The following is a 10287-nucleotide window of genomic DNA, read 5'->3' on the forward strand; positions in this document are numbered from 1 at the left end:
CGTCTCTTTCTTAAGGTGAGCTTACTGGAAAAAGTGTTTCTGGGCCTGATAGCACCAAGTGACACTGCAGAACCAGGTGCAAATAATTTATTAATTAATTTAAAATAATAATTAAAGGTTGCATTTTAACTCAATAACCAAAAACAAGCTACATTTACACATTGGTTCAAAGTGTCAGCATTTTTTGATTCTCTTTCTTTGTTAGTGTGACTGCACCTTTCCCTCGTCCACATCTGGGGAATGCAAAACATCAACCAGACAAGCAATGTGTTTAAAAGTCGGGTTTTATAATTTCATTCTTGCTCTTCTGTTCAGCTGACAAGAAAGCAAAACACCAAATGTATTATAAACATGCCCCAAAAATGACAGATGACAACAGATTAAAGCTACAAGTAAAAGATCGGTTTATAAAAAATAAAATAAAAAAAGCAACAAAAACCACAAAGTGAAATCAAATCGAACCTTCAGGCCGGAGACATTCTTCCTTTGATCTGTGTGTTTACATGCTCATGGCGGCTTTCTGAGGTCCCCTGCCTCTGTACGGAGTATCTGTTAGCACTTAAGCATATCAAGCTGCAGTGTATACATGAACAGTAGGGGGCAGTGTAGAGGCAGAGGAGATATGACCAAGCAGGCAAACTAAAATGCAAAAATGCACATGTGCAAAAACATGCAGTTCCTCGAGTGTCCACTTGAGAATGGCGGCAGAAGAAAAAGAATCCTCATAGAGTCCCATGTTGAAAACTTCTATTTGTACAACGTGTTTACAGCCTGGTACCAAAACAAGTTCTTGTAATTTATTTATTGAAAAAAAAATCTGCAGAGTTATTTCTTGTGCTCATGATTTCATCGAACATTTGCATCGTAAGGGCCGGAAGAGTAAGCATTTCAAATATGCCGACCACAATCTTTGGGTTTCAAACCTCCGCCTCTTCATGAACAAATGGCTGACATCACTGAGGCTACGTCCATCTTTTATACAGACAGAGTAAACAGCAGCAGCAGGGGCAACAATGGCAGGAAGCTTTGAAGGTAAGCTGATAGACCAAATCCACAATCATCCACATCTGTACGACATGTTAACATCTGTACGACATGCTAACATCTGTACGACATGCTAACCGTCAAAAACGCTTAAGTCAAAATAAGTCAAAGTAGAAACCAACAAAACTTGACGACATCCTGCCAGGATGAATCCCGGAGCTACGACCACTCGCTCGGCGTCACGTCTGTAGTTTACATCCTGCACTATCAGGTAGTCGCATTCAGCCTGAGCTCTCTGCGTCGCCCTCTAGAGGTGACCTCCAGTGACACACGTCATGCATAGAAGTGCACATGGACGCCAACACTCATGACACAGCTGGCTGTGAACAAAAAAAAAAACACACGAGGTAAGAAAGTAAGAATATCTCCAGCCTTAGTCGATGAAGTTGTCTGAAACTGTGAAATGATAACGTTAGCGTTTAAAATGTAATAATCCTGTCCAGAACATCGCTACCTTCGCCTGTTGCCCCGTTCGATAGCATGACATGTGAGTAACATGAGAAACTACGTGAAAGTAGATGTTCATCTACTCGATTATAAAAAGGTGGAAAAATGACCGCTGAGTAAAGACTCATCCAACATTTCTCTTCTTCTGTCGTGACGCTTTCATCGGAGCCTTGGACGCTGAAGAAGCGGCTGTTGCTTCCCTTTTGATGTTGTTGCCGTGGTTACAGTTGATAAGTGTTCCTCTTTTTTTTGCACTTGTTGCTTTTGTCGCCGTCTGACGTAAGCGTGAGCATTACTCTTGGATGTCTACAGACCCATCATAGTCCCAGTATGTCCGTCATCACGTCACCATGGTAACGTGGTCAACATCCAGGATTATCGCAGGTGTTGAGTGCCCAACATGGCCGCCACCGAAAAGACATTTGTTCCAGGAATGGAAAAAAAAAATAAAAGTGTCATGTACATACTCTTAAAGCTGTACGTACGTTTAGTACTACAGCTTTGAAGCTCCGCCCCCTCTCTTGTCGTTTTTGAGTGCCTTAGGTGTTTACACACACTAATGCTCTGTCACACACACACACACTCTCTGAACGCACACTAAATTATGTTTGTGCAAAGAAAATAAAAGACAAAAATCAGACTCCGAACAGTCTGACTGATGAAGAGATGAACTACATTCAACTACAACATCCTGTAAAAGTGCAATATCTAGACACGCACGCACACACACACACACACACACACACACACACACACAGTCATGCCCATTCACACACACACACACACACACACACACACTCAGATCTTAGTGGCGATTCCGGCGTTGAGCTGCTCGTCCTTTCCCCTGCAGGATCTGATCCCACCTCTGCACAAAGACACACACACAAAGTTCACTCACATTACGTTGATGCAGAAGGCCGCAGAAACACAGGTCACATGACGAGCGTCCACCTGAGCTGCTGCAGGTGTGTTTACACAGAAAATAACAGGATACGCTGCTCTGAAGCTGTAAACAACTGCTGCGCTCTGTGTGTGTGTGTGTGTGTGTGTGTGTGTGTGTGTGTGTGTGTGTGTGTGTGTGTGTGTGTGTGTGTGTGTGTGTGTGTGTGTGTGTGTGTGTGTGTGTGTGTGTGTGTGTGTGTGTGTGTGTGTGTGTGTGTGTGTGTGTCTTCACCTTGACCTTCCGGCCCAATTTTTCCTTCCACCTCTGAGCAATGGAGCTGTCAATCAGGAGCAACCTGCAACCACAAACACAGAGAAGTTCATGCTGAGGTACATGCTGGGGGCGTGGTCAGACACAGCTCATTTACATATTTAAAGCTACAGACACAGAAACAGCCTGTTCTGAGCAGGGCTGAAATAGAGGGGTTTATAGACATGATCAAATACAGGATCAGAGTGGATTTACAACAACACACTTCACACACATGATGAAGAGGAGCGAGGACACTGATTTCACCTGAAGAGGAGGAGATCATGTGACCTTTAATGCTCTTATTTCCTGTGGTGAGCCTTACCTGGACGTCTCTTCATTCTCGTAGCCCATGATGAGGTATTCCTCCCCAGTCGTCAGAGGAGGACACAGACAGGAGGACGAGTAGTACAGCGTCTGTGTGTCTTTGGGAATGTTGACCAGAGAGGATTTAAGCACCTCCTTCACCTCCACCACCGCTGTGGGCTCCAGGCCGCGGTTCCTCACATCCCTCACCCTCGCTCTGATCACTGAGAGAGAGAGAGAGAGAGAGAGAGAGAGAGAGAGAGAGAGAGAGAGAGAGAGAGAGAGAGAGAGAGAGAGAGAGAGAGAGAGAGAGAGAGAGAGAGAGAGAGAGAGAGAGAGAGAGAGAGAGAGAGAAGCAGGACTAAGAACTTGGAAGTCATCTCCTCACAAACCAGCCAAGCTTGATAATCACTTCCATGGTTCTTTGAAAACTAACCAAATGGATCCAGGAAATCTTCGTTCAACAGAATTATTTTTGCTCGACTGAATAGCTAAAAAAATAAATCTGCTAAATCACCTCTAGATTGTCAGATCATTGTCAGAGGATTACCAAAAGGTTCTAAATCATGACATGGACCTTTGGTTAATAACATTACGCCTCAGCTGCAGGTCCGGTTCCACTCTGAAGTTCTTGAATACCAGTTCTTTGGACCCCCCCCCCCCCCCCCCCGTAGCTTTGAGATGACACCCTCAGCTCCTCTACTGGCTCCAACCTTTCCTCTTGAACTGTCACGTCACACACCAAACAATCGACGAACGTGTTTGCAAGAGGAAAACCAGCTGTATGTCGAATTGTGACGACAGGAACGACTTTCAGCTGTGATCATTTTGTTCGAACTCTAAACGCTTCACTTTTGGTACAAATGAGATGCACACGATCACAAATATCCAAAGACAGACGTTCACGCTGTTTGACTCCGGGGTAAGAGCCCGGCGCTGAAACTGTGGAGCATGCTCAGAGTAAAATCGACCTCCATCTGCATTTCTTGCTCACGGGTAAAACCATCCAGGCACCAAACAGCAGCAGGAAACTCAACCTGATGCAAAGACATTTAGCTGTTTTTGCCCCTTCAGTGCGAGGCTGCAGAGATGGAGGAGAAAACAAACAAAAAAAAGAGCGAGGTAAGAATGCCTGCAGTTCAATTAAAAAGACCACCTTGTTGTGCGCTCTGTCACGCCGCCATGCTTCCCTAAACTCCTCAATTAAAATCTGAATACTTTCAAAGTGAGCTCTCGGTTTTTATGATGGCTGGAAAGAATCTGAAATCTTCTCCAAATGGATTTTGTGGCCGGCGGCGTCGGAGAGTTCGAGAGGTCCTCATGGAAATCCCAGCTGGATTCGCCAAATCGTGCCTGTGTGCAGGAATCATCTGGAAAAGCCTTCTTAGCATTGGCGTGTCTGATTTAATCCAAGTAACCTAAACGCCTCCAAACCAAAATCTTTCCACGGAAGAAATACAGCTCAGAGAGAAAGAATCCACTGCAGAGTCAAGATGTCTCTCTGAGCAGCACACTTAAGCCTCCGAACAAGTCAAAGAAAGAGCGTTTAGACTTGTTGAACAGATCTCAGGTGATGGTATCAGACTGACTGACACTCGATTCAGCGCTCCACAGAAGACACCATCCGGTATCTCATAAAACAAAATTCTCTTCCGACTGAAATCAAAGATCCCGAGGTGACTCACCGTAGTTGTAGTTGTTCTTCACGTAGCTTTTCAAACCTATTTTGACGGTCTTACATCTGCAGCGATCTGTGGATCAGAAACAAAAGACTTCCTTTGAAGACTTTCCAAAGGAGGAGGAGCCTGAACTGTAGCATAGGTAGAGATAGGCGAGCACGCAGGTTACCTCCGTTCGGTCCTCTGCAGTGCAGGTTGTTGGAGTCCATTGGAAAGTCTGGGCTGGATTCTATCAGAGTATCAAACCCAGAAGAGATCAGCTCTCAAATCGATGTACGTTAAAAACACAAACATCACAAACTCAGGTGAAGAGACTCACCTGGGTTACACCTGGCTGGATCCTGGTAGTATGGATCTACAGAGACAGTAAGCATGTGGTCTCATTTTTTCATCACAACAATTTATGATCCACAGATGATAAAACTGGGACTGGGTGAAACATCTTAAGAATTGAACGTCTTGGTAAACCATTTCTCAATAAGTGACCTCATCTTCGGTTTTTTTTTTTTTTTTTGGCCATAAACTTCGATTGAATGCAACTACTGTGAATGCTAATGCTGCTAGCGCGCATGCAAACGTCCTGAACTAAGACTGTAACCGGGGTCAGAAGGAAATCAACACCGGACCTCCATGTTTGTCTGACTTGGTCATCAGCAGACAAACATGATGCTGTGTTTTCTGCAGGTCAGGAGACACGCAGGACACGCGACACGTTGACCATCCTGCACATACACATCAGTCACAGTCGGCGACACGGCTGAAAATGGGGGAGGACTGTGTGATAGCCTTCACACAGCAGATCCAATAAAGCATCCTGGTATTTATTGCTTTTGGAATTTGACAAAAAAATTAATTGGGCATGTATAATCTCTTAGCTAACGATAGCATCTTTCCCGCCTGTCAATCAGGTCAACGCCTCATTACCTGTTCGAGCTCGCATAGATCACCTTCTCGGAGTCCGTTTGCAACTTTGAATGCAAAACAGTTTGAGAGCAATAAACGGAGGAGAAACACTTTTACTGCTTCAGAGACGAACTTCAGAGTTACTGAAAATCACTGGAACAAGTTGAACGTTCCACCCTGACTGAACCTCAGCAAATCAACAAATCACAGCGAGGGAAAATCCCCAGACCCCCCCGCTGAGCCGAGCCGAGTCGAGCCAGGCCGGGCCGGGCCGGGCCGCTCGGAGATCCGTGGGCGTGTGGTTATGGAGGTCAGGGGGATTGAGATGGTCCAGGGCTGGTTTGAAGAAGCCGAGGACACTGAGGGTTTTATGGAGTGTAAAACGAGTGGGCCGCCTGTATCAAGGAGCTCTTTGAGAAAGTCAGTGGGAGTGAAGTCGGAGGGGAAATGAGTCACGCTATCTGTCCGAGAGGTAGCAGAAACAAACTGCTGCTGAGAGTTGAAACATGATAGAAAAAAACACGGCAGAGCAGGGAAACGGTTCCCTGATGGATCTGAAGTAAAGAGAGGGAACATATTCAGGAGCGGCCTTCACATCAACACTGTCACAGCAGGAAACGACAAAGAACATGGAAGAAGTCACCAGTATTAGACTCATCTGTGTTTCCCTCCTTCTACCTGTTTCCTTAACATGTTGCACATTCACACACATGCTCAGTTACACATCAACTTTGCTGCCATCACTTTCAAACTGTGTCATTTAAATTGTCCAAAAACAAGGAAATGTCTCATTTTCAATATTTGATATGTTGTTTTTTTGCTATCGGGGTGTCAGGTGGCCTAGTGGTTGCTTGCAGGCCCTAATGGTCCTCCAAGCGGGCGGCCCGGGTTTGAATCCGCCCTGTGGCTCCTCTACCTCATGTCTCTCTCTTTCCCTCCTATCTCTTAAAAAAATTAAAACAACTTGGCCAAAAAGATAAATATATAAAAATGAGGGTTTCAATGTTTTGCAAATCATCACATGAGGTTTTTAAGATACATTTTCCACAATGTCTCAACTTTTTAGGAGTTATTGTTGTTAAATCTATTTTACTTGAGCTTTTTTTTTTTTTTTTTAAAGGACTTCAGGTTAAGTCACTACATGGACATCTCAGAGATGCATGAATATGAACCTCAAACCAACAAATAGACCTTTACAGATGTGCTAGTGATTGAATGATTGATCGATTGAAAGTGATGATACCTGGTCCCTCTGCCTTGACGATGGCCTCAGGTGAGATGCAGACGCCGCGGTCGTACAGCGGCAGCTCGCTGCAGGCCAGGCTGTCGGGCCAGCTGTGGTTGTAACGCTTCATCACCGGCTCGCAGCCGTACTTGGCCCGCTCGCACACCGCCTTGCACGGTTTGATGGGCTCGTGCTGGAAGTCGATGGTGCAGATCGGAGCGTACATCGCACACAGGAAGAAGAGCAGGTCCGGACTGCAGCCTGTACCTGGAAACACAGACACGAGTGTCACCGGGACCGTTTGCTGTGAGGCGGCACAGAAAACCCACCGACTCTACCGCTGAGCCACAGCCTGGTAAGAGACAACAAAACAGGACTTCCAGAACAAACGAGAGGCGGAAGGTATGTTTTGATAAAAAAATATTTTTGGGAATATTTGCAGGGACAGAAGTGAAAATCGCCTGCAAATCTTACAGAGCAGCAGGGTGACTAAACCTGAGAGTGAGAGTCATTCCTTTTTATGTTCTTATAAATCAGAACATTTGATGATGAACAGGAAGACCGGGAGACACCAGAGAGCTCCCTAAATGTTTGTCTTTTAAAAAGGAAGCTGAGGAAATATGTTGATAAGACAGCTATCAAAGTATAAAGTATGAGTCTGGTGCATAAAAGTAGCTCATTTAAGCAACACAAAAATGAGCAATAAACTTCAGTTTGGTTTCAGCCGTCTCTCATGAGACAGGCTGCGTTTGATAAAAATCATCCTGCTGCAGGTTTCACGCCGGATGAGAGCAGACGTTTCAGCACTGGCTGAAAAACAAAACCCAGAACCTGTCAGAGCTGTTCCTGCAGAGCTGGGCTGAGCGCTTTCATAATGAAGTTACAGAAAGACTCTGAACTTGTGACCTGAAGCTGCTTCCTGGTTGTTGTTTTTTTGGCCTGCTGGTCTTTCATTAGGACATTTTTTCTGGTTAAAGCGGCATTTTCTCTCCTCGCTCGTCTGACCTCAGCTGAGCTCCGAGTTCAGCCAAAACCAAAAATGTATTTATTCAACACAGACTTCTTTTCCACATCCTTTTTACTTTGATAGTTGAGTACATGGAAACCGCAAAAATGAGACCAAACGGACAGATAGCTGCAAACTATTATCTGACTATAGTTAGCCTGTACAGTATGTATTAAGTACTTTGACCTCAGGATGCATCAGCTGAGACGTCATGAAGACATCAAGGGACACAAAGATGTTGATGTTTTTTTAACCCTTTCTCTAAAAGCTGCATGCAGGAGCCATGTTGGTGCAGGAGGAGGAGTCAACACGGTTTTATCAGAACCTTTAATCACAAAACATCAACATTATATTTCTGTTTGGAGTGAAGAGACGGACCAGTCATTCAGTCACATGGTGTGAAACATGAACGAGCTTCTGTCTTCACCGTGACACAGGAGAGTTTGTAATGTTTACCTTCAGAGTGCGACAGCGAGGTAAACACAGGAGTCAGACTGCACACAGATTGGTGATATGTTCAGTTTACAGACGGAGACTGTGTGTGTGTGCAGAACGTGCAGAGCAGCATTCATTGGTGTAACTTATCAAAAACACACACACACACACACACACAGGTTGTGACTTTGAATACCAGCAGCATTTCATTGCTTCAGTTTTAAATAGCTGGAATAAAAACTTTAAACTTGAAGTAAATCAAACTTTAGTTGTGTTCTTAAAATCCGTGTTTAAGCAGAATTTCGATGTAAAACATTAAACCTCTCACACTGACTCTTTTCTCTCAGCACCGGAGAGCAGCCGTGCAGCCCTGCAGCGTTCTGCCTCCCCCGCGGACTTCCAGAGGAGCTGACCAATCAGGAGAAAGTGGGAACTTTGGGAGGGTGGCCTTAAAGAGTAAGCAGCTGAAACTGTTTCAGGCAGAGGCTGGAAAAAGCTCCCCTGTAAGCTTCACACACTGACAACATGAACGTTAGTAAAATATCAGTTCTTTAATGATCCCAAATGTACTGATGCTGTGAAATACTTCACATTGTCACACGCGTGTTGGGATGTTTCGGTTTCAGACGGTGTGCACGAGTTTGCACGCAACTTTTGCAGCCGTGGCTCAGTGTGTAGAGTCGATTGTCTCTCAACCAAAAGGTTGTGGGTTCGAATCTCAGCTGCTGCAGCTACATGTCCGATGCGTCCTTGGGTAAGACACTCAACCCCGAGTCGCTCCTGCTGCTTCGTCACGTGTGTGTTAGTCTTCAGTGGGAGTTGCAGAAGGAGGTAAGCGCTGGATGTGAGATGATACGTGAGAGAGCCCGACTGAAATGTTTTTGTTTTCTTCAGCAGACCTCAGTCAGTGTGACGTAACTCAGATCCACCCCTCCATAACAAGACCGCTCGATCACCGACTGCTGCTGCAGGAGCCAAGTTTTTCTTCTTAAGTAAACTTAATCACAAAGAAAGTTTCCACGAAAATGGTTCCATGCTCTCCGAGTGAAACGACGGTTTCAGTTTCAGACCAGAACCAGCTGTGCTCCGAAGCTGCCACTGAACACTCGATTTGTTTAGAGCATTTGATTTTTAAACTGTCTGGATGCTCCTGCTGCAAAACAAATGTTCCCCCAGTGAGACAAAAACAAATCTGAATGGATTTGTTCTGGTTTACCTCCGGGGTTCAGTAACTCAAGGGTGCAGGGTTTTTAGGTTTTAAAGTCCTGCTCATAATCCTCTGCTGCAAACCTCGACAGTGGTGATGGTTTGGGCCGCGTGATGTCACAGCTCGGAGGTACACCTGAGCATGCAGCTGGCTGAGAGTTTCAGCAGACTAAAGGAGGTCTGAACATGCCGGACCTGATGAGTACTGGTTCAGTTTCTGATCTCACTGCAGGTCCAGGAAGCTGTGACGTCACATCGAGGTGCAGCACAACGAGCTTCACGATACGAGAGCATCAGAACTTTTAACACCACATGTTTTTAAACTGAAGAATCTCCCAAAGCTTTAAATAGAAACATCTATTTCTGAAGTTTGCAGGAGAGGAACGAGTCCATCAAACATTGAGAGCAACCTCCTGCACACTGTCTGAACCGAACCAATGTGCTGCCAATGTTTTGGTACCAAAAAACATTTGTGCAACCGAGACAGTGCGCAGGAGCTTGTCTGCAAATCAAATACAAGAAAGTACAAAATACTGGAAGTCGAGAACTTTTACTTTTGTTGCCGTGGTATCAATAATTTATTAATATTATTTTTTGCATCATATCAAACTTTCAAAAAAAAAAAAGACAACCACAGTCTGATCAGTGTCTGTGCTCTTCAGCTCAGGTTAAACTATGCAAAATAAAATGTGTAAATAGTTGTCCAACTCGATGATGGCTGATTTTAAAACCTTTTAGAAACTCTAAATGATAAAAGATAATATATGAAGTCTTTCAAACAAAGAAATTAAACAACACGACTGTAAATACGTGATAAAAAGTTAGAATTTGAAAATAAAACCCA

The 10287-nt window shown here is 44.6% G+C and overlaps 1 protein-coding gene across 2 annotated transcripts in view; it reads right to left on the bottom strand.

Annotated features, from left to right (window-relative positions):
- Positions 1 to 266: 266 nt before the first annotated feature.
- Positions 267 to 10287, bottom strand: part of frzb (frizzled related protein) — an 11191-nt gene continuing 1170 nt past the window's right edge. For both annotated transcript variants that reach the window (XM_079357668.1, XM_079357669.1), the window contains 7 exons: positions 6815 to 7063; positions 4988 to 5023; positions 4838 to 4897; positions 4675 to 4740; positions 3009 to 3213; positions 2666 to 2729; positions 267 to 2356 (listed from right to left, as the gene is read on the bottom strand). In XM_079357668.1, coding sequence (XP_079213794.1) covers positions 2297 to 2356; positions 2666 to 2729; positions 3009 to 3213; positions 4675 to 4740; positions 4838 to 4897; positions 4988 to 5023; positions 6815 to 7063 — 740 coding nt within the window. In that variant the 3' untranslated portion in view covers positions 267 to 2296. The remainder of the gene's footprint in view (positions 2357 to 2665; positions 2730 to 3008; positions 3214 to 4674; positions 4741 to 4837; positions 4898 to 4987; positions 5024 to 6814; positions 7064 to 10287) is intronic.

Source organism: Symphodus melops (genome assembly GCF_947650265.1).
Source record: "Symphodus melops genome assembly, chromosome: 12".
In the NCBI taxonomy this organism is placed as follows: Eukaryota; Metazoa; Chordata; class Actinopteri; order Labriformes; family Labridae; genus Symphodus; species Symphodus melops.